Source organism: Oncorhynchus clarkii, chromosome 20 (assembly GCF_045791955.1).
Source record: "Oncorhynchus clarkii lewisi isolate Uvic-CL-2024 chromosome 20, UVic_Ocla_1.0, whole genome shotgun sequence".
Taxonomy (NCBI): Eukaryota; Metazoa; Chordata; class Actinopteri; order Salmoniformes; family Salmonidae; genus Oncorhynchus; species Oncorhynchus clarkii.
The window spans coordinates 75,845,280-75,869,596 of record NC_092166.1 but is presented as its reverse complement, the minus strand read 5'-3'; the positions used below and the strand labels follow the sequence as shown (position 1 = coordinate 75,869,596).

The following is a 24,317-nucleotide window of genomic DNA, read 5'->3' as shown; positions in this document are numbered from 1 at the left end:
GATGGGACAAGGATGTCCCAACTGGCCAAACCCTCCCCTAACCCGGACAATGCTGGCCAATTGTGCGGCCGGCTATGACACAGCCTGGGATCGAACCCAGGGCTGCAGTGCCTTGGACCGCTGCAGTGCCTTGGACCGCTGCACTGCCTTGGACCGTTCCAGTGCCTTAGACCGCTGCAGTGACTTAGACCGCTGCAGTGCCTTAGACCGCTCCAGTGCCTTAGACCGCTGCAGTGCCTTAGACCGCTCCAGTGCCTTAGACCGCTACACTGCCTTAGACCGCTGCACTGCCTTAGACCGCTGCAGTGCCTTAGACCGCTGCACTGCCTTAGACCGCTGCAGTGCCTTAGACCGCTGCAGTGCCTTAGACCGCTGCAGTGCCTTAGACCGCTGCAGTGCCTTAGACCGCTGCACTGCCTTAGACCGCTGCACTGCCTTAGACCGCTGCAGTGCCTTAGACCGCTGCAGTGCCTTAGACCGCTGCAGTGCCTTAGACAGCTGCAGTGCCTTAGACAGCTACACTGCCTTAGACCGCTGCACTGCCTTAGACCGCTGCAGTGCCTTAGACCGCTGCAGTGCCTTAGACCGCTGCAGTGCCTTAGACCGCTGCAGTGCCTTAGACAGCTGCAGTGCCTTAGACCGCTGCAGTGCCTTAGACAGCTGCAGTGCCTTAGACAGCTGCAGTGCCTTAGACCGCTGCAGTGCCTTAGACCGCTGCAGTGCCTTAGACCGCTGCACTGCCTTAGACCGCTGCAGTGCCTTAGACCGCTGTAGTGCCTTAGACAGCTGCAGTGCCTTAGACAGCTGCAGTGCCTTAGACCGCTGCAGTGCCTTAGACCGCTGCAGTGCCTTAGACCGCTGCACTGCCTTAGACCGCTGCACTGCCTTAGACCGCTGCACCACTCGGGAGGCCCTCAACACGTTTTCTTTCATCCTTTTTCTTTCAGGTATATTATTTGTGGTCTAAGTGACAGAGTTTTAGATTTCGTTTATCAAGCACACATGAATCTATGGTGAGTGTACAGAACATTAAGAACATCTGCTCTTTCCATGACATAGACTGACCAGGTGAATCCAGGTGCAACTCAATATTAGGAAGGAGCTCTTAATGTTTTGAACACTCAGTGTATGTTATACTTGTGGTCTCGGTCAAAAGTGTTAAGCTTAGCTTATGTCTGGATCAGACCTGGGTTCAAATACAGTTAAGTATTTCAATTAATTTCACATACATTTCAAAATAATTATTTGGATAGTTTTTGCTTTGATAAAGTAATTGAACATTGGTTTAGGAAATCATTTGCAAAAGCATTGGCATGTATACTGAACAAAACTATGAACGCAAGATAATCCATCTACCTGACAGGTGTGGCATATTAAGAAGCTGATTAAACAGCATGATCATTATACAGGAGCACCTTGGGCTGGGGACAATAAAAGGCCACTCTAAAATGTGCTGTTTAGTCACACAACAATATGCCTGTAGCTTTGAGGGAGCGTGCAATTGGCATGCGGACTGCAGGAATGTCCACCAGAGCTGTCCAGAGAATTTAATTTAATTTCTCTACCACATTCAACGTTGTTTTAGAGAATTCGGCAGTACGTCCAATCACAACCGCAGACCAAGTGTAACCATTCCAGTCCAGGACCTCCACTTACAGCTTCTTCACCTGCGGGATCGTCTGAGACCAGTCACCCAGAAAGCTGATGAAAATGAGGAGTATTTCTGTCTGTAATAAAGCTCTTTTGTGGGGAAAAACGAATTCTGTTGGCTGGGCCTGGCTCGCCAGTGGGTGGGCTTGGCTCCCCAGTGGCTGGGCCTGGCTCCCCAGTGGGTGGGCTTGGCTCGCCAGTGGCTGGGCCTGGCTCCCCAGTGGCTGGGCTTGGCTCCCCAGTGGGTGGCCTTGGCTCCCCAGTGGCTAACCCTAACCCTAACCCATTTTTCAATTGACTGATTTCCTGATATGAACTTTAACTCAGTAAAAACGTTGAAATTGTTGCATGTTGCATTAATATTTTTGTTCAGTATATTTGAAAGTACTCAAATACACAGACAAGTGCATTTTCAAATACAAATATTTCAATACTCCATAAATTTGAACCCCATTTTAAAATGGACTAATATTTGTGTATGAAAATACTTTCAAATACTTCAAATAGCAGTAGTTCATTTGTCCAAATGAAAAAGAAAAAGAAATACAGAAAATAAGTATTGAAAATGGTCTGGTCTGGGTCTCAAGAAGTCTGCTCTAGATCTTGTTGTACTGGTACTGGTGTGGTTCTGGTTCTGGGTCTCAAGGGGTCTATTATGAAGCCCAAATCATGGAATCCTAATCGTAACACTGAACAAAAACTTTAGTGATGCTCTGAATTGTTTAGAAACAATTCTTTCGGACACTGTCAGTTCTGCAATAGTTGGCAAGACAGTATATTAGCTTGATGAAACAGCAAACTACCACATTAGCTCTGAAGTGAGTGAATTCACAAAATAGCTGGATCAATTTAGTCATTTTATGTTATTGTTTGGTTGAAAGTGGGAGTGGGTGCCAGTGAAAGCAGGAAAATAACCCGGCTTCAGCTGTGCTGATCCACGGAAACAAATAGGATGTGTAAATGTTTATTCATATTCTGTTACGGCATAAGCCTGATAAATCTACAGGTTAGAAAAACAACAATTCGTATGCAGATCAATTATATAGACTGCAACTCGAGAAAAGCACTGGAATACAAAGCACAACAATGAGGGAATATCTGTGCTGTCAAAACTAGTCAGGCATAGTAAAAATTGATTCATCTACTTGCGTGTCGACTCCCGGTGTCGACTCCCATTTCTGGGTGTCAAGCTAGATTCAGTGTTTTCGAAAGAAAAAAATAGCCAGGCATGTTGATGCGCTAGCTGAGTGGAACTGACCTTCCACAGAGTTGCATTATTTTCCAAAGAACGCATAGAGCACCGAGTTGATTACCACTGAAGGAGCTAGAAAGTTTACTAGATAGCTACAGTAGTTTCCGTGGTAACCAAACATACTTGTTAGTTTTAGCTGATCAGTCCTAGCTTGCTTTTATGAAAATCGATTTCAACAATACCAATGTTTTCAATTGGACTTTTGCTTTAAAAAGCAGCTAAATCAAAACATGTACCGTAAGAATGAACTATATACAGTATATCCATTGAATGGTACCGTGCCGATATATTGTGCGTTATAAGGAAATAATGCGTGCTCTACAATGCCCTTCTAGTATTCAACAATGACATGGTATAAAGAGCAATAATAAATAGTACCTTGAAATTCAACAACTCTCCTTCTCTTTCTGTAGCTATGCATTGCAGCTGTGAATCAATGCTATCCCTAACAGGTGCGATCATGGTCATTTTAACAGTATCAGTTTCATGAGGGAGACTGACAACTTGACAGAGGCCATCAATCATAGCTTCCTCTGGAGAAATTCCCGTCATGCCACGATGAGCGTGCTCTGTGTTTGTCCTGTATATTCAATATTCAGCACATACAGTATGTCTTCACAAAGACAAAAAGAAGAAAGAACAAAAAAAGAAAAAAGAACAAAAAACACTGACACTTGTTGTTGATTCCTCATGACCGTGACTATAATCTGCACTCGCACCAAGGAGAAGGAGGTAGTGTAACGCATCACAGCATCATGTATACTTCAGTGGGAAAAAAAATACCTCGACCTTACAGAGAGAGAGGTCTGCCTACACTCTGGGAGGAACACTCGGAGAGAAAATTGAGTACTGGCGTAGAGGATAGAGCAAGGTGAGATTCATAGGGGGGCAAAATAGGAGGAAAACATTTTCAGGACAAACTCCTTCATTCTTTAATCCCCTGGTATCTGTCTCTGCGCTCCCATCGTCGCTCCCAACCCCCAATTACTGGGGAGAAAAATGTCCAGATTTTTGCCTCTCAAGAAATACACAGGCTCTCTGTCAGAACTCAATTCGGTTTTGGTAATGAGGCTGTGCTTGTGCATTTCCCCATGCAAACAGGCCAATCTGCCAATTGCCAGCGCACACAAGGGCTTTGAATAGCGGGAAAGCTCGGTGGAAATTGACTGGTAAAAATGTAGCTATTTTCATGAGGTCACAACTCAGTGTTCACCTTTGAAAGTCCCGAAATGGGAGGGATTTATTTTATATAACATTTTAAAATTGTTCTTCATCTGTAGGCCACGTACTCATTATCATTATATTTTATAAAGTACATATTTTTTCTATTTAATCGAGTGGTAATGTGATTTTAGTTATATGAACTAAAAACAACTTGCCAACAACAATTAACTGTGCTTTTTTTTAAAGTCTACCCTTTAAAGTCTATGCTTCATCGTTGTTTCATTCTAGTAAAAACAAACAACTATGTTTTAAGTGAGAAGTAGACACTGGTCTGAAGCCAAAAAAAAGGAAAATTCATGAGCACCACAATGCGTATTTCACCCATGCTCTACCAAGGTTTTCCAGCACCATAATGCGTATTTCACCCATGCTCTACCAAGATTATCCAGCACCACAATGCGTATTTCACCCATGCTCTACCAAGATTATCCAGCACCACAATGCGTATTTCACCCATGCTCTACCAAGATTATCCAGCACCACAATGCGTATTTCACCCATGCTCTACCAAGATTATCCAGCACCACAATGCGTATTTCACCCATGCTCTACCAAGATTATCCAGCACCACAATGCGTATTTCACCCATGCTCTACCAAGATTATCCAGCACCACAATGCGTATTTCACCCATGCTCTACCAAGATTATCCAGCACCACAATGCGTATTTCACCCACGCTCTACCAAGGTTTTCCAGCACACAGCTTTGACCTATGTATGTTGGTCTATTGTACTTCCAACAATGTGTAGGCAGGTTGCGTAGGATTCAAACCTTCTCAAGCAGCCTAATTCATACTCTTCATGGGGATAATGGACTTTACAGTGTCCTGCTATTAAAATAGTGTATATATCATTAGGCTGTATGTACTGTATTCTGTAGATGGAAGCCTATTGTAAATGTGTATTATACAGCGTCATCATCTTTATTGCAATTGTCACGTTCTGACCTTTATTTTCGTTGTATTGTATTTATTTAGTATGGTCAGGGCGTGAGTTGGGTGGGCAGTCTGTTTGTTTTTCTATGTTTTGGGGCATTTCTATGTTTTCGGCTTAGTATGGTTCTCAATCAGAGGCAGGTGTCATTAGTTGTCTCTGATTAAGAATCATACTTAGGTAGCCTGGGTTGCACTGTTTGTTTGTGGGTGATTGTCTATGTTGATGGCTTGTTTCAGCACAGTCCATATGATTAGCTTCACGGTTGTTATTTTGTTTACTGGTTTTGTATAGTGTTCAGTGTTCACTACTTTCTTTATTAAAGATTGACCATGGACACTTACCACGCCGCGTATTGGTCCTCAGATCCATCTCGCCTCTTCAGTTGAAGAGAAGGACGACCGTGACAGAATCACCCACCAACCAAGGACCAAGCGGCGTGGTAGAAAACAGCGACGACAGCAGCAGCAGCAGCAGCAACAACAGCGGCCGGTATCACAGGACTCCTGGACATGGGAGGAGATACTGAACGGAGAGGGACCCTGGGCACAGGCTGGGGAATATCGCCGCCCCAAAGCAGAGCTGGAGGCAGTGAAAGCTGAGCGGCGGCGATATGAGGAGGCAGCACGGCAGTGCGACAGGTACGAGAGACAGCCCCAAATTTTTTGGGGGGGAGGCACACGAGGGGTGGAGCTAAGCCAGGTTGCAGACCTGCGCTCACTCCTCGTGCTTATTATAAGCAGCGAGATACTGGGCAGGCACCGTGTTATGCGGTTAAGCGCACGGTGTCGCCAGTACGTGTCCATAGCCCGGTGCGCTATAGGACAGCCCCCCGAGAGTGTCATGCGAGTGCGGGCATCGAGCCAGGGCGTATGGTGCCTGCTCAGCGGGTCTGGTCGCCGGTACGCAGTTTTGGCCCAGGGTATCCTGCGCCGGCTCTGCGTGCTGTGTCTCCGGGGCGCTGGGAGGGTGCAGTGCGTCCTCTGCCCACGCTCCGCTCGTGCCGGGCGAATGTGGGAATGGAGCCGAAGGGAGAGGTGCGTGTAGTAAGCACTAGATCTCCCGTGCTTACCCACAGCCCGGTTCAACCTGTGCCTGCACTCTGGAGGGCCCGGGCTAGAGTGGTTATCCAGCCTGGGGAAGTGGTGCCAAGGTTGCGCACCAGAGCTCCAGTGCACCCCCACAGCCCGGTCTTTCAGGTGCCTCCTCTTAACCCCAAGCCTCCTGAAGGTCTTCCCAGCCTGGTGGTTCCTGTGGCAGCCCCGCGCACCAGGCTGTCTCTCCGTCTCCTCCCTGCAGGTGGTCCTGTCTGTCCGGCGCCGCTGCCGGAGTCTCCCGCCTGTCCGGCGCCGCTGCCGGAGTCTCCCGCCTGTCCGGCGCCGCTGCCGGAGTCTCCCGCCTGTCCGGCGCCGCTGCCGGAGTCTCCCGCCTGTCCGGCGCCGCTGCCGGAGTCTCCCGCCTGTCCGGCGCCTCTGCCGGAGTCTCCCGCCTGTCCGGCGCCTCTGCCGGAGTCTCCCGCCTGTCCGGCGCCTCTGCCGGAGTCTCCCGCCTGTCCGGCGCCTCTGCCGGAGTCTCCCGCCTGTCCGGCGCCTCTGCCGGAGTCTCCCGCCTGTCCGGCGCCTCTGCCGGAGTCTCCCGCCTGTCCGGCGCCTCTGCCGGAGTCTCCCGCCTGTCCGGCGCCTCTGCCGGAGTCTCCCGCCTGTCCGGCGCCTCTGCCGGAGTCTCCCGCCTGTCCGGCGCCGCTGCCGGAGCCCCCCGCCTGTCCGGCGCCGCTGCCGGAGCCCCTCTGCCCAGAGCTGCTGCTTCCCCTCTGTCCCGAGCAGCTGCTCCTCTGTCCCGAGCAGCTGTCCCTCTGTCCCGAGCAGCTGCCCCTCTGTCCCGAGCATCTGCCCCTCTGTCCCGAGCAGTTGTCCCTCTGTCCCGAGCAGCTGTCCCTCTGTCCCGAGCAGCTGTCCCTATGTCCCGAGCTGCCCCTCTGTCCCGAGCAGCCCCTCTGTCCAGTGGGGTCATAGAGAGGGGTGGTCATGGTGAGAAAGCCACGGAGGCGGACAATAAGGCGGACTAAGACAATGATGAAGTGGAGTCCGCGTCCCGCGCCAGAGCCGCCACCGCGGGCAGACGCCCACCCAGACCCTCCCCTATAGGTCAAGGTTTTGCGGTCGGAATCCGCACCTTTGGGGGGGGGGTACTGTCACGTTCTGACCTTTATTTCCGTTGTATTGTATTTATTTAGTATGGTCAGGGCGTGAGTTGGGTGGGCAGTCTGTTTGTTTTTCTATGTTTTGGGGCATTTCTATGTTTTCGGCCTAGTATGGTTCTCAATCAGAGGCAGGTGTCATTAGTTGTCTCTGATTGAGAATCATACTTAGGTAGCCTGGGTTGCACTGTTTGTTTGTGGGTGATTGTCTATGTTGATGGCTTGTTTCAGCACAGTCCATATGATTAGCTTCACGGTTGTTTTTTTGTTTACTGGTTTTGTATAGTGTTCAGTGTTCACTACTTTCTTTATTAAAGATTGACCATGGACACTTACCACGCCGCGTATTGGTCCTCAGATCCATCTCGCCTCTCCTCTTCAGATGAAGAGGAGGACGACCGTGACAGCAATAAACAATACACACATAACTTTAAGCTACATAGACATTTGACAGTGGTAATGAACTGTCCATTGTTCAGCACAGCAATTGATAAAACAGGAACATGTTTGAAAAACAAGTTATTCTGAGTTTATGTCAATATTACACAGGTAAGCTAATGGTTAGAGAAATAAGGGATGCAGACAGGCTCTATAGACCTCTATATCTACACTGGAAGCACGGCTCCATCCTGCAAAGTGGCACAGAACACACTATGCCCTGCGTCCACTCCGGATGCACACCACACACCCTCTCTTGCGGCCTTCAAACTTCACCTGCTTTCAAATGAGTTACAACTCGGACCACATCCTGGTACCACACTCCGGTCTCCCCTCTTCCTGCCAATGTAGCCCTATCACAAAGTGAATGCACAAGCTGCATTTTGGATACCTTCAGGGACCAGCACCTGCAGGTTCTGGGACGGGGCCTTTGCAGGTTCCCCCACACAATGTACCCATTTAGGATGGACATGGAAATGTTTCTCCCCAAAACACATACTTTCACAATGTTCTGCTTGTGTCCAACATTGAAATAACTCCTCAAGTGGTCAAGATGGTCAATCCCGCCCATTTTCTTGTTTTAATCCATTACAAACTCTGGAACAGACATAAGCTCCTACCACTTTTAAAAACACCTCTAAAACCCCTGCCAGTGTCACATTAGGCCCAGTATGTGTGCTGCAAGGGTGAATGGTGGGACTTAGGGCAGACACACGCCATGGAAACGTATGCTCTCCTCTCGGGTGTGCGCTTCCTCTTCCCCTCCCTCTTCTTCCTCCTCTACCTCTGCTTTGTCCTCCTCTTCCTGCTCCTCATGTTCCTCTCCCTCCTCTTCATTCTCTATCTCCACTCTCCTCTCCTTCACTCTCCTCGTCCTCTCTCCTCTTCACTCTCCTCTTCCTCTCTACCTCCACGGTCCTCTCCTTATCCTCTCTCCTCTCCCTCTTCTTCACTCTCCTCTTCCTCTCTACCTCCTCTCCTCTCATTATCCTCTCCTCTCCTCTCTCTCTCCCCTCTCCTCACACAATATCTCTATCCCCCAATCATCTCTAACCCCTCTTCCTCCCTGCCTTTTGCTGCTGAGCTGTGACTCTTCACATCACTTCATTCTCTTTCACTGACCTAGAGGAATAGAGTAACAGATGGACATCACTTCCTTCTCTTTCACTGACCTAGAGGAATAGAGTAACAGATGGACATCACTTCCTCTTTCACTGACCTAGAGGAATAGAGTAACAGATGGACATGACCTAGAGGAACATAGTAACAGATGGACATCACTTCCCTCTCTTTCACTGACCTAGAGGAATAGAGTAACAGATGGACATCACTTCCTTCTCTTTCACTGACCTAGAGGAACATAGTAACAGATGGACATCACTTCCTTCTCTTTCACTGACCTAGAGGAATAGAGTAACAGATGGAGAGGAGAGGAGCAACAAATATTATACAATTGTAGTCAGGAACATCATCTATCTCTCCTCTCACACAGTCTCTCTCTTCCTTCCCCTATTACTTTTTCTCAAACACAGTGTACACACTGTACACATACACATCTCTTTCTAATCAGGGGTTTCCATAATAAGTACACGACTCCCATTCCACACGTTTTCCTCTCTCTCTCTCTCTCTCTCTCTCTCTCTCTCTCTCTCTCTCTCTCTCTCTCTCACACACTCTCTCACACTCTCTCTCACACTCTCTCTCTCTCTCTCTCACACTCTCTCTCCCTCTCACACTCTCTCTCCCTCTCTCCCTTTCTCCCCCTCTCTCCCTTTCTCTCTCCCTTTCTCCCTCTCTCTCCCTTTCTCCCTTTCTCCCTCTCCCTCTCTCCACTAATCCACTCTTGTTTTTTTGCCTGATAGACTAACTACAGAGTTCGCCAATGTTAGCTGATTAGTTACAAAACTGGGATTGTTTCCAAATAAATTGCATGGGTAGAAACAGGACAAAACAAGCAACTTGTTAGCTGGCTATGCAAACAAATATCCAACTCATCATATGAGCTCCACTGTGCAGGCATCTACTACCCTAACACGACAGCTAACGTGTCAACTAATAGGAAAATGAGGTAATGTATAGCCTATGAATATCTGCAGCTAGCGAACATGAAAAACCATAACCTCAGTCGAGCAGTGAATTTCAAGCACAAAGACAAGGGAGGTTCGCAAAGAAGGGCACTTATGAAATTGAAAATCCCTATGAACATGGTGAAGTTATTAATTACACTTTGGATGGTGTAGCAACACACCCAGTTACTACAAAGATACAGGGGTCCTTCCTAACTCAGTTGCTGGAGATGAAGGAATCCGCACAGGGATTTCACCATGAGGCCAATGGGGATTTTAAAATAGTCACAGAGTTTAACGGTTGTGATAGGAGATAACTGAGGATGGATCAACAACATTGTATTACTCCACAACACTAACATAAATGATTGAGTGAAAAGAAGGAAGCTTGTACAGAATAAAAATATTCCAAAACATGCATTCTGCTTGCAATAAGGCACTACAGTAATTCTGCAAAAAAAAGTGGCAAAGAAATGAACCTTTAATCCTATGTTTGGGGCATGTCCAACACAACACATCACGGGTAATATTTTCAAGCATGGTGGTGGCTGAATCATGTTATGGGTATGTTTGTCATAGGCAATGACTGGGGAGGTTTTTTGGGGATAAAAATAAATGGAATAGAGCTAAGCACAGGCAAAATCCTTGAAGAACACTTGATTCAGTCTGCTTTCCACCAGACACTGGGAGAGGAATTCACCTTTCAGTTGGACAATCGCCTAAAACACAAGGCCAAATCTACACTGGAGTTGCTTACCAAGAAGACAGTGAATGTTCCTGAGTGTCCGAGTCACAGTTTTGATATAAATCTTCTTGAAAATCTATGGCAAGACCTGAAAATGGTTGTCTAGCAATGGTCAACAAACTATTTGACAGAGCTTGAAGAATTTTGAAAAGAATAACAGGCAACGCTGCACAATCCAGGTGTGGAAATCTCTTAGAGACTTACCCAGAAAGACACACAGCTGTAGTCATTGCCAAAGGTGATTTGAATATGTATTGACTCAAGGGGTTGAATACTTTTTTCATGAATATTTGATTGTTGTTGTTGACAATTTAAAATGAAATCCATTTTAATTTCACTTTGTAAATGAAGAACATGTGGACAAAGTCAAGGGCTATGAATACTTTCTGAAGGCTCTGTACGTATTCAACATATAACATTACAAGTGGGTCAGACTTACGTAGTCGTCGTATGATTCGTGTGTGATGGGTAACAGTGGGGGTCTGTACCCGATGTTCCCTGGTGTTCCCCTGGCCCTGGGAGCAGGTACTCCTCTCGTTAATGTGGCTTGTGGCAGGACACTCCGCTTACCCACTGTTCCCCTGGGTACAGCTGCCCCCCTGACTGGTGGAGGGGGTGGGGCCACACCACCGCGTGCCCTGTTTAAAAAACAAAACATTGATGAGATCACAGCATGATATAACTTAGTCTGGCCATCTCGAACATTGATAATGTCCCTTGTGAGTTAAGGACATTTATATCATAGCATACTCTGAGTACTGTATGTTGAACAACATAGATAAAAAACATCACTATGGTATTGATCGCATCTCGAAAATATTATCCAATGTGGAAATGAAATGCTGCTTTCTTGATTTCAAACAACTATGTGCAAAAGTGGAATGGTAGCTGGTTTCTACACTTGTTTCTAATGTGGGCAGATATTATACAGACTGCCTCAGCTGGTGGTGGTCACAAGCTTAAGTGTTGTCAAGTGGAGGAGAAGCATAACATTTTCTGCTTGGACAGATACAGTCATAATGATGTTTGAAGCAGACAGTCATCATATCACTTTTCTCCCTGACACTGCACTGTTATTCCAAGGACCTGGGAAACCGGTTCTACCTGCATTTGTAGAGGATCCTCATGTCCATCTGTCTCACATACCGAAGCAGCCCTGGTAGCAGGTTGGCATTTATTGGGATGACTCATGTACTGGAGGCAGCCCTGGTAGCAGGTTGGCATTTATTGGAATGACTCATGTACTGGAGGCAGCCCTGGTAGCAGGTTGGCATTTATTGGGATGACTCATGTACTGGAGGCAGCCCTGGTAGCAGGTTGGCATTTATTGGGATGACTTGTGTACTGGAGGCAGCTCTGCAGTGCAGTCAATAGCAGGCACAACCACAAAGTTATACAATCAGATTTTAAACCTAACCCTAACCTTAACCCTAACATTAGCCACACTGGTAACCCTAATGCCTAACCCCAACCTTAAATTAAGACCAAAAAGCAAATTTTTGTTTTGATAATTTAAAAAAGCGATTTAGCCAATTTTGACTTTGTAGTTGGCCCATCTGGCGGAAATTGCTCAGTTCTGCCTCCAGAACGTCAACCTGCGTCCTGGCAGGGAAATGACCCTCTGACTCCCTGTGCTTATCCCAGCAAGGGAGGCTATAATGTTTAGGGTTCACAAACAGCTATTTGACTGTGCACACAACTCGCAAATGGGCCCTGGTGTGTCTGAGCTGAAATTAGGGTGTTGGGAGACAGATGCTGAGGTGCTTTCTTCTTTACTGCCTAGAAGGGCCAGAGGAGCACCACAGGGACTTCAGGGTGGACTTAAGGTCATAAAGCTGTCTACATCTGGAGAATATCCAGACATTTTAACACTAGCAAGACGGAGGAGGCAGAAGATACAGTCTTTTGGCACTGCAGATCCTTCACTAAAGCTAGCAGTCCTTTATGATCGGAAAATACAAAGACTCCAAGGAGAATCACAGCCACATTACCGATGCATATTTCTCATGGAGATTTAGAGTAATGGCTTATCGAGGAGGCATAAGGAGTGAATCAGGGGAGGGACATGGTGGTGATTTTAAATGGGCAGAATCAGAATCATATGAGAAGAGGGGCTGTGTTTAAGCTTCATTACCAGCTGAGGTAGAATAGTGCAAGTCATCACCGTACACTCAAAATCCGACTGTCACACTGAAGACATGGTCGGGGTAGATGTATAAAATATGAATTATGAGGTATGTCATGTCTGAGATAAATAAAAAAAATAAGACATTAATTATGAAAACGTTACATCATGAATAATTAACTATATGTGCTTGAAACAAATGACGAATCATTCATCAAATGGGGTATGAGTATTAAACGCAATGAAGCCAAGATATGATTGCAGTTAGAGTTCACATGGATACGAAACAAAACCACACACACACACACACACACACACACACACACACACACACACACACACACACACACACACACACACACACACACACACACACACACACACACACACACACACACACACACAAGCCCAATCAATGACCATTAATGAGTTGGGATGGAGACCAACAAACCAGCGGATCATAATCAACATGTCTCATCTTGGCAAATGATAGAAATCTAAATACGTACCGTGTGTTTGTGGTGGAAGCCAGTCGTAAGCCCCGCCCACGTACAGTCCTCCCTCTGCTGGTGTCTTCTGATCCTCCGTTCAAGTAGGAGAGCTCCCTCAGCTGCTCCTGTCTGATCTCATCATTGTAGTCCTGTGGGAACAGAATACAACAGGCCTCACATTAAATAAAAGAGGACATTTGTCTTAGGACCGCAACAGATGCTCGCAACTGCGGCAAAGCTCTCCTAAATTAAGAATTATCCTGATATGCACAGGAAATTCATGATTTAGTTTAACACGGAATATTAATTTAGAGGATGTTCGAGTCAGAGTAGTGTAGAGGAACAAGTCTCAGTATGCTGACAGTTGTTAGAACATAGACGAGGAGAGAAGCAAGGATATATAGTCAGTCTCAAAAGATAACGCCAGACTGTTCTCCATAACACATCCATACAGAAAAATGGAGTGGAAATTTAGTAACACTTTCAATGAGGCATAAACATATAGCTAATGCCTTATAAGTTAATGTATCTACCCCACTAGTCATTCAAGGTCCATGGCCTTTGTTAGCTACATCATGACCGGCTTCTGTTCTTCCTCCCTCAAGTGGGCCACTGATCTATATTTATATATAATAATAATTATTGTTGTTATTATCATATAAAAGGGCTGAATGGGTAAAAACAACTTTATTAGGCACTCAGCATCTGGGTTTCAAAACTGCAGGGTTTTCATCTCCCCAGTATTTTCAGAGAGTCACGTAAGGAACCAGGGAAAACAACTTCCAGTTGCACTAAGACAGGGTTGGGAGGCCACATTGAAAGCGGCAATAACATTGTCCTCGTGTCTTGATTCGTGTGTTCGTATGTGTGTACGTTTTTCCCAGCCAATCATTGAGCATGACAAGGATCTGAATCACAGGCCAGATAACAGACTGGATCAAAGATATTTTATTATCTTGTCAACGTGCTTAGATGGGCCTCATTTCTTCCAACCACTTATCCTCATCTTGTTTGCAAAGAAAGCTTGGCTAAAACAAATTTGAGAGGTGGCATTGAGCACAGAATTTAACCTCTACTTGGCTTAATCTGGCGATTGATGTGGATGACACACATTTGATCTATTTAACTTACAATATCATGCATAAACAAATGTATTTTATACCACAAACATATAGCTTTTATGCTCATCATATGGCATGAGATAATTAAGGTGCATTATTTTCATATCTACTGTAACTTCAAGAAAGGGTACAAAAAGGCATTGCTCACACCACCCCTGTTGATTCATAATATATATGTATATATATATATATTTATATATATATATATATTATTTATATATAAAACACACTTAACCAGCATGGCTACCACAGCATTCTGCAGCGATACGCCATCACATCTAGTTTGCGCTTAATGGGACTATCATTTGTTTTTCAACAGGACAATAACCCAACACACCTCCAGGTTATGTAAGGGCTATTTTACCAAGAAGGAGAGTGATGGAGTACTGCATCAGATGACCTGGCCTCCACAATCCCCCAACCTCAACCCAATTGAGGTGGTTTGGGATGAGTTGGACTGCAGAGTGAAGGAAAAGCAGCCAACAAGTGCTCAGCATACGTGGGAACTCCTTCAAGACTGTTGGAAAAGCATTCCAGGTGAAGCTGGTTGAGTGAATGCCAAGAGTGTGTAAAGCTGTCATCAAGGCAAAGGGTGGCTACTTTGAAGAATCTCAAATATAAAATATGTTTGTATTTGTTTAATACTTATTTGGTTACTACGTGATTCCATATGTGTTATTTCATAGTTTTGATGTCTTCACTATTATTCTACAATGTAGAAAATAGTAAAAATAAAGAAAAACCTTTGAATGAGTAGGTGTATCTAAAACTTTGGACAGGTACCCTATAACAGTGCCTACGAGAAAGTATTCAGACCCCTTGACTTTTTCCACATTTTGTTACATTACAGGCATGTTCTAAAATTGATTTTTTAAAAGCCTTAGCAAACTACACACAATACCATATAATGACAAAGTGAAAACAGACTTAATTTTTTTTGCAAATGTCTTACAAATAAAAAACAGAAATACATTATTTACTTAATTAAGTATTCAGACCCTTTGCTATGAGACTCAAAATTGAGCTCAGATGCATCCTGTTTCCATTGATCATCCTTAAGATGTTTTTACAACTTGGAGTCCACCTGTGGTCAATTCAATTGATATGACATGATTTGGAAAGGCACACAGCTGTCTATGTAAGGTCCCACATTTGACAGTGCATGTCCGAGCAAAAACCATCCAATCAAAGTTCATTTGTCACGTGCGTCGAGTACAACAGGTGTAGGTAGACCTTACAGGGAAATGCTTACTTACAGGCTCTAACCAATAGTGCAAAAAAGGTATTAGGTGAACGATAGGTAAGTAAAGAAATAAAAACAACAGTAAAAAGACAGTGAAAAATAACAACAGTATACAGTAGCGAGGCTATAAAAGTAGCGTACAGACACAGGTTAGTCGGGCTGATTGAGGTAGTATGTACATGTAGATATGAATCTACATGTAGATTCGACCATGCCTTGAGGTCGACGGAATCTTTCATAGAGCTCAGAGACAGGATTGTGTTGAGGCACAGATCTGGGGAAGGTTACCAAAACATGGAAGAAGTTTGGAACCACCAAGACTCTTCATAGAGCTGTCCGCCGGCAAAAACTGAGCAATCGGGGGAGAATGACCTTGGTCAGGGAGGTGAACAAGAACCCAATGGTCACTGGCAGAGCTCTGGAGTTCCTCTGTGGACATGGGAGAACATTCCAGAAGGACAACCATCTCTGCAGCACTCCACCAATCAGTACTTCATGGTAGAGTGGCCAGACGGAAGCCACTTCTCATCAAAAGGCACATGAAAGCCCGCTTGGAGTTTGCCAAAAGCCTGGCACTATCCATACGGTGAAGCATGGTGGTAGCAGCATCATGCTGTGGGGATGTTTTTCAGCGGCAGGGACTGGGAGACTAGTCAGGATTGAGGGAAAGATGAATGGAGCAAAGTACAGAGAGATTCTTGATGAAAACCTGCTCCAGAGCGCTCAGGACCTCAGACTGGAGTGAAGGTTCACCTTGCAACAGAACAATGACCCTAAGCACACAGCCAAGACAATGCAGGTGTGGCTTTGGGACAGTCTCTGAATTGCCTTGAGTGGCCCAGCCAGAGCCTGGACTTGAACCCGATCTAACATCTCTGGAGAGACCTGAAAATATTTGTGCAGCAACGCTCCCCATCCAACCTGACAGAGCTTGAGAGGTTTTGCAGAGAAGAATGGGAGACACTCTCCAAATACAGGTGTGCCAAGCTTGTAGCATCATGCCCAAGAAGACTTGCGGCTGTAATCACTCCAAAAGGTGTTTCAACAAAGTACTGAGTAAAGGGTCTGAATACTTATGTAAATTTGATATTTCAGATTATTCTACAATGTAGAAAATAGTCAAAATAAATGAGCAAACATTTCTAAAAACCTGTTTTTGCATTGTCATTATGGGGTATTGCATTGTCATTATGGGGTATTGTAATGTCATTATGGGGTATTGTAATGTCATTATGGGGTATTGCATTGTCATTATGGGGTATTGTAATGTCATTATGGGGTATTGTAATGTCATTATGGTGTATTGTAATGTCATTATGGGGTATTGTAATGTTATTATGGGGTATTGTAATGTCATTATGGGGTATTGTGTGTAGATTGATGAGGGGGGGAAAATGACAAAATATGGGTCTGAACACTTTTCAAAGGCACTGTATATAATTACATACATATATATACATATATTCCAGGTTTGTATCAGCTGAGGCATAAATGTAGCATAACAGATGCCATAGACAGACTTGAATGATTACCACTTAAAGCAACTGGGACAAGACAGGTTTTCTGTAGGGGCTCTGTCTCCTTCTCCCTAAAGACCCATCTACCCTGGTTGTAGGCTAATTTAAAAGCAGATCTTGAGTGATGTATGATGTATTTATTCATTCTGATGGTATGGAAAAAAAAGCCCTGTGGTGGTGGTGGTATGGACAGGAGCCCTGTGGTGGTGGTATGGAAAGGAGCCCTGTGGTGGTGGTGGTATGGAAAGGAGCCCTGTGGTGGTGGTATGGTATTCTATTTAGTCGGTGGGTGTACAACAGAGCACACAGCAGAGAGACTGCACAGAATTCAGATCACTTATGGACATGTTCACTTATGAACACTGAAAAGGAAACGCTAACATCGTCCCACAGACCAAGTTTGCGATGTCAATGAGATTTACTCATTCATGTCTTTCCTTTTAAACAGTGATACATTGCATGTAAAATGTTTGCATTACCTGATTGACAGTGACTTGTGTACAAACAGACGTAATCGAAATGGCGGTATTCTAGCGAGTGAATGAAGTCAATTCAAAGTCTGTTTTGCTCTGCAAAACAGCAAGCAATGTCTTGAATAGCTTCAAGTTAAATAATTGTATTGCATTTGCACCAGTTTGCACATAGCAAACGCTTGATGGGGTTAAAGTGGTTCAGGAAAGAAATATCTTTGGCGATGAATAGATGTAATGGCTAGCCTGATGGGATCACTATAGAGGCTGTTGGATGGTCAGGCTAATTAGCCTCCAAATGAAAACTGGTGGCAAAATGCTTTCAACTGTACCAGGAGGCGACAACTTGGAGAAAACACTGTGATTAAGCTCCGGTTGTAAGAATATTTCCAGAGAAGATAATGAAACACTGGCAGAAAAAAGAGGCTCAATTCCCCACTATAATATGACAACCAAAATAACTGATAAAACAATATAATTTAAAAACATTCAGAAAATTTTTCATCCATTATTTCACTTTTAGCTAATAGTGGGGGTAATATTACAGTATAAACGAAGGGGAATCAGACATTGCAGTGAAATCCAGTATTTCAGCATTCTTACATTGGGGGTTGGTGGGTTGTGGTGTACAGCACCCTGTTAACCAGCGAGAGCATCTCTACTGCCAGTCACCTCCCTAACAACTCTTCTGTGGTCCATACTGTTGATGACTGAGACAGTGCAGATACACCTGCTATGCTGAACAGAAATATAAACGCAACATGTAAAGTGTTGGTCCAATGTTTCATGAGTTGAAATTAAAGATCCCAGAAATGTTCCATACACACAAAAAGCTGATTTCTTTCATTTTGTGCACAAATGTGTTTAAATCCCTGTTTGTGAGTATTTCTCCTTTGCCAAGATAATCCATCCACCTGACAGGTGTGGCATATCAAGAAGCTGATTAAACAGCATGATCTGTACACAGGTGCACCTTGTGTTGGTGACAATTAAAGGACACTAAAATGTGCAGTTTTGTCACAACACAATGCCACAGATGTCTGAAGTTTTGAGGGAGCATGCAATTGGCATGCTGACTGCAGGAATGTCCACCAGAGCTGTTGCCAGAGAATTTAATGTCCATTTATCTACCTTAAGCCTCCTCCAACGTCGTTTAGATGATTTGGAACTATGTCCAGGACCTCCACACCGGCTTATTCACCTGTGGGATCGTCTGAGACCAGCCACCCGGAGAGCTGATTGAACCGAGGAGTATTTCCATCTGTAATAAAGCCCGTTTGTGGGGGGGGATTAATTCTGATTGGCTGGGCCAGGCTCCCAGTGGGTGGGTTTATGCCCTCCCAAGCCCACCCATGGCTGCGACCCTAGATTAGGGCCTAATGCAGTTATTTGAATTTTCTGATTTTCGTATATGTACTATAAAATTATGTAAAATTGAAATTGTTGCGTTTATGTTTTTGTTCAGTATATTTTAATGCTATATATTGTGCTGCATGAATCACTACTCTCCTGGTACTAGGGGGCAGTATGTGAATCACTACTCTCCTGGTACCAGGGGGAAGTACAGTGCCTTGCGAAAGTATTCGGCCCCCTTGAACTTGGCGACCTTTTGCCACATTTCAGGCTTCAAACATAAAGATATAAAACTGTATTTTTTTGTGAAGAATCAACAACAAGTGGGACACAATCATGAAGTGGAACGACATTTATTGGATATTTCAAACTTTTTTAACAAATCAAAAACTGAAAAATTGGGCGTGCAAAATTATTCAGCCCCTTTACTTTCAGTGCAGCAAACTCTCTCCAGAAGTTCAGTGAGGATCTCTGAATGATCCAATGTTGACCTAAATGACTAATGATGATAAATACAATCCACCTGTGTGTAATCAAGTCTCCGTATAAATGCACCTGCACTGTGATAGTCTCAGAGGTCCGTTAAAAGCGCAGAGAGCATCATGAAGAACAAGGAACACACCAGGCAGGTCCGAGATACTGTTGTGAAGAAGTTTAAAGCCGGGTTTGGATACAAAAAGATTTCCCAAGCTTTAAACATCCCAAGGAGCACTGTGCAAGTGATAATATTGAAAGGGAAGGAGTATCAGACCACTGCAAATCTACCAAGACCTGGCCGTCCCTCTAAACTTTCAGCTCATACAAGGAGAAGACTGATCAGAGATGCAGCCAAGATGCCCATGATCACTCTGGATGAACTGCAGAGATCTACAGCTGAGGTCCAAGTCCCAACTCCTCACACACAGTGAATGGTCTTTTCACAGATGTCGCATGCCCCTATTGGGGAAAACCCTCTGGACCAGACGACACATTGTCTGACTACCATGACATTTTGTTTGCTTGCAAGGCAAGTTTTGGAAGAAGTCCATTGATTCTAACCTGCCAGATGAATACAGAGAATAACAGGATGGGTGGGCATGCCAAGGAAAATGCCAATTGTTGGATTGGCTACTTTGGTCCTCCATACATCATTTGAACAAAAAAATCCTCCTCCTCCAACCAGGTTGCATTTAGGTGAGTTAATCATCAGGCTCTGGAACCTTGTATGACTGCAAGTCTCTATGTAGGAGATAAAAGACTAGGAAAAAATACATCCCCCAAATATATTTTCATTCTAGCCTAGCCAAAGCTGTAATATTTCAGGTGCAATGTTCCCTCAATTTTCTTTTCGGCACTGAGCAAATTTCAGGTCTGCTGAGAGCAAACTTGAACATCGTGAAAACTCTGTGCAACTTCCGGCGCACGTTTACTGTTAACACTGAGGCTTTATCCACTTTAAGTTACAGTTTTAGGCCTTGTGGCTATTTGATCATAATGTAGGCCTACCAGAGTGGCCTACCATCAAAAACATTGGAGAAAATGCATCCCATAACATTTTAACATGGGAATAGCTGTACTATCATTCAGCCTACAGTAGCAGCCAATGTTCAATGTAAAACTTCTGAAAAAGACATGCAGGGCTTGACATTTGTCACACCCTGCACATAGTTTGTTTTGTATGTTTCTATGTTTTGTTTGGTCAGGGTGTGATCTGAGTGGGCATTCTATGTTACATGTCTAGTTTGTCTATTTCTATGTTTGGCCTGATATGGTTCTCAATCAGAGGCAGGTGTTAGTCATTGTCTCTGATTGGGAACCATATTTAGGTAGCCTGTTTGGTGTTGGGTTTTGTGGGTGATTGTCTCCTGTGTCAGTGTTTGTTCCACACGGGACTGTTTCGGGTTGACACGGTTGTTGTTTTTGTAGTTTATTCATGTATAGTTTTCTTATTAAAAACAACATGAATTTCAACCACGCTGCATTTTGGTCCTCCTCTCCTTTGACAGAAGAATCCCGTGACAACATTAACTTGTTTATCCATGAGGTGACTGAAAATGTAGTGTTGTTTGATGCAAGAAACAACTTTACAAAATAAAATGTCTAATTATAATAATAATTATAATTATTCCCTTACCATTATTACAGAGAATCAGACAAAATATGCTACCCTCTGCCTATACTTATCTTATCAAGCCTGTCCCAAAATACAACACTGCCCCTTTAAGACAAAAAAAAGGTTTTCACCTGAGTAACTTTTCAAACATGTCTAGAAATGCACGTTTGCGGTCTAAGGCACTGTATGGCAGTACTTGAGGCGTCACTACAGGGTTCGATTCCAGGCTGTGTCACAACCGGCCATAGGGCGGTGCACAATTGGCCCAGCGTTGTCCGGGTTAGGGGAGGGTTTGACCTGGGGGGCTTTACTTGGCGCATTGTGCTCTAGCGACTCCTTGTGGCAGGCCGGGCGCCTGCAGGCTGACAGCGGTTGTCAGTTGAACAGTGTTTCCTACATGCAGCTTCCGGATTACGTGAACGGGTGTTAAATTGCTCGTTTTGGCGGGTCATGTTTCAGAGCATGACTCGACCTTCGCCTCGCCTGAGCCCGTTGGGGAGTTGCAGCAATGAGACAAGATTGTAATTGGATCGCAATTGGATATCAGTTCAAAGTGAATGGCACAGATCCAGGCTACATATAGGCCTACTGCAACTCTGATTGATTATGGCGTATGGGCCTGAGTCGTGCCTGCCAACGCAATAGAATCCTACTCTGATGCGTTTTGCCTATAGCAAAATTTGTGCATGGTTTTGCATACTAAGTATTGCGTAGTTCGTTTTGTTTCGCTATGTTGCACTGAAAGTGGCTAATATTGCATTGATTTGATCACAAATCCCACTGTAAAGGGAACCATTGATAGTATTAACTAACGGGGAAAACTCTAAAAAGTTGAATGAAGTTCAATCTCGTGCTTCTCTGCCCAGGCTGATATTAATTCTGCATTGCAGCTTAGAGGGAACATTGTTCAGGGGTAGACACAAGTGTCCTTCTACTTGCAATTCTAGTCGGGTGGCCATTATGAACATAATGGAGAATTGAAATATAGTCTTGACTGGGCTGGGGGGGTACTTTGACCTGATCAGTGCAGCTGCCGAAGCTGAAACACATCCAGCTAAGCATATACTCTGTGATGTAAAACCTACGGCAGGAAGGGGGAGGCACACGGAATGCCGTGAGGAGACTCATCCAGCTTCTCTACCTGAGGGACTGGCAGACGCTGCAAAGCTTTATTCATATTTACAGCTCAGTCTCAGCATGCCTATACAGTATGCACATTAATTACTGCTAACTGCTGTAGGCTCAAAGTCGGCAGAGCCTTGCAGGTTGCTCTATACCACACTTGTTAATTGTGGAATACATTAACTCACTCGTTAGGTAGATGGAGGGGGGGGGGGGGTACAGAGGAAATTGTAATATAGAAAATGTAATATAGTAACCATCCAGAAAATATTGTAAGTTATGTGAAAAATGTACTACATTGTCATTCTTGAGAGATGTCAGTTGGGGTTGTAACAAAATGTGTCAGTGTCGACCTTCCAACATTCAATCAGTCTGTCTGGAGCTGTTTTAATCACTTGCTTAACCTTGTAGCAACTTTCAATTACATCTGAAAGTGCAAATAAGACCCGGTAGAGGATTCCACGAGAGCAGAGGTGCACCGACCCATCTCAATGTACAATTAGAGTAAATGAAATGGTTTAAACGAACTTACTGGAACTAGGAATTTCTTAATCTCCTCCAAGGCATGGCTCATGCGGGAATAGGCCTCTCCGGGAGGAGCGAAGGCTTCAATTAAAACGTGGAGATCGTTACTCAAATGGGCATACTTGGCCTCTCCACTTTTCCTCAACTCTTCTTCCTGAGGAGAAAAAGAGAAGGAAAAAAATCAGGTCAAGTATTATTGTCGGGCCTGAAAGAAGAAAGTGAAAGTGATATCACACAGTACAGTTGGTATGATGGATATATCAAGTGAAGCATGAAGGGTTAACAAGAATGAATTTGTTGCCCACAGCTGCCTATTAATAAATGAAATCTCATCAGCATGTCTTGACTTCCTCCCTCAAGCATTGGGGAAGTTGGGAGTGAGACGTCCCTGTTGCATGCCAGCCAGCCTGTCAGGCTGGAACCACCCACTGGGATTTACACCATGAAGCTGTGGCTCAATCATATTGAAGGTTTTGGTTTACATTATAAACAAGATACTACAAACTTGAATTATGTGTTAACGGTCCATGTACTTTTTGACCAATTGTTTTCTGAGCTAAAACGGAGCAATCGGCAATGTGAAAACAGACAGTTAATAAAAAAGGAATAATAATAATAATGAGAAATTGCTTGTTTTATGTTCTCATTTCTTGGATATCAACAAAGAGCAAACTTGAACATCGTGAAAACTCTGTGCAACTTCCGGCGCACATTTACTGTTAACACTGAGGCTTTATCCACTTTAAGTTACAGTTTTAGGCCCTGTGGCTATTTGATCATAATGTAGGCCTACCAGAGTGGCCTACCATCAAAAACATTGGAGAAAATGCATCCCATAACATTTTAACATGGGAATAGCTGTACTATCATTCAGCCTACAGTAGCAGCCAATGTTCAATGTAAAACTTCTGAAAAAGACATGCAGGGCTTGACATTTGTCACACCCTGAACATAGTTTGTTTTGTATGTTTCTATGTTTTGTTTGGTCAGGGTGTGATCTGAGTGGGCATTCTATGTTACATGTCTAGTTTGTCTATTTCTATGTTTGGCCTGATATGGTTCTCAATCAGAGGCAGGTGTTAGTCATTGTCTCTGATTGGGAACCATATTTAGGTAGCCTGTTTGGGGTTGGGTTTTTGTGGGTGATTGTCTCATGTGTCAGTGTTTGTTCCACACGGGACTGTTTCGGGTTTACACTGTTGTTTTTGTAGTTTATTCATGTATAGTTTTCTTATTAAAAACAACATGAATTTCAACCACGCTGCATTTTGGTCCTCCTCTCCTTTGACAGAAGAATCCCGTGACAACATTAACCTGTTTATCCATGAGGTGAGTGAAAATGTTGTGTTTGATGCAAGAAACAACTTTACAAAATAAAATGTCTAATTATTCCCTTACCATTATTAATAATAATGAGAAATTGCTTGTTTTATGTTCTCATTTCTTGGATATAAACAAAGCAACAACAAAAACAAATGTCATATTTAGATTTTCACAAGGGGGTGGGGTTAAATGTGGAAAGCGTTGGAGGCTACTGAGTGGAGGACGGCTCATAATAATGGCTGGAATGGAGTGAATGGAAACCACGTTTGATGTGTTTGATACCATTCCATTCCCTCCATTCCAGCTATTATTATGAGCCTGTCCTCCCCTCAGCAGCCTCCACTGGTGGAATGCTTGTCATTGGCCAAATGCACAGGCAACACTTCCTGTGCCTTCAAAATAGTTGTTCACCTCATTCTATGTATCTACT

The 24,317-nt window shown here is 44.3% G+C and overlaps 1 protein-coding gene across 1 annotated transcript in view; it reads right to left on the bottom strand.

The window, feature by feature from the left end:
- The window catches only part of LOC139375691 (KH domain-containing, RNA-binding, signal transduction-associated protein 2-like), a 117,741-nt gene that overhangs the window by 16,579 nt on the left and 76,845 nt on the right, over positions 1–24,317 (bottom strand). The window contains exons 4-6 of the mRNA XM_071117500.1: positions 22,572–22,718; positions 13,140–13,270; positions 10,945–11,143 (exon numbers count right to left, since the gene is read on the bottom strand). Coding sequence (XP_070973601.1) covers positions 10,945–11,143; positions 13,140–13,270; positions 22,572–22,718 — 477 coding nt within the window. The remainder of the gene's footprint in view (positions 1–10,944; positions 11,144–13,139; positions 13,271–22,571; positions 22,719–24,317) is intronic.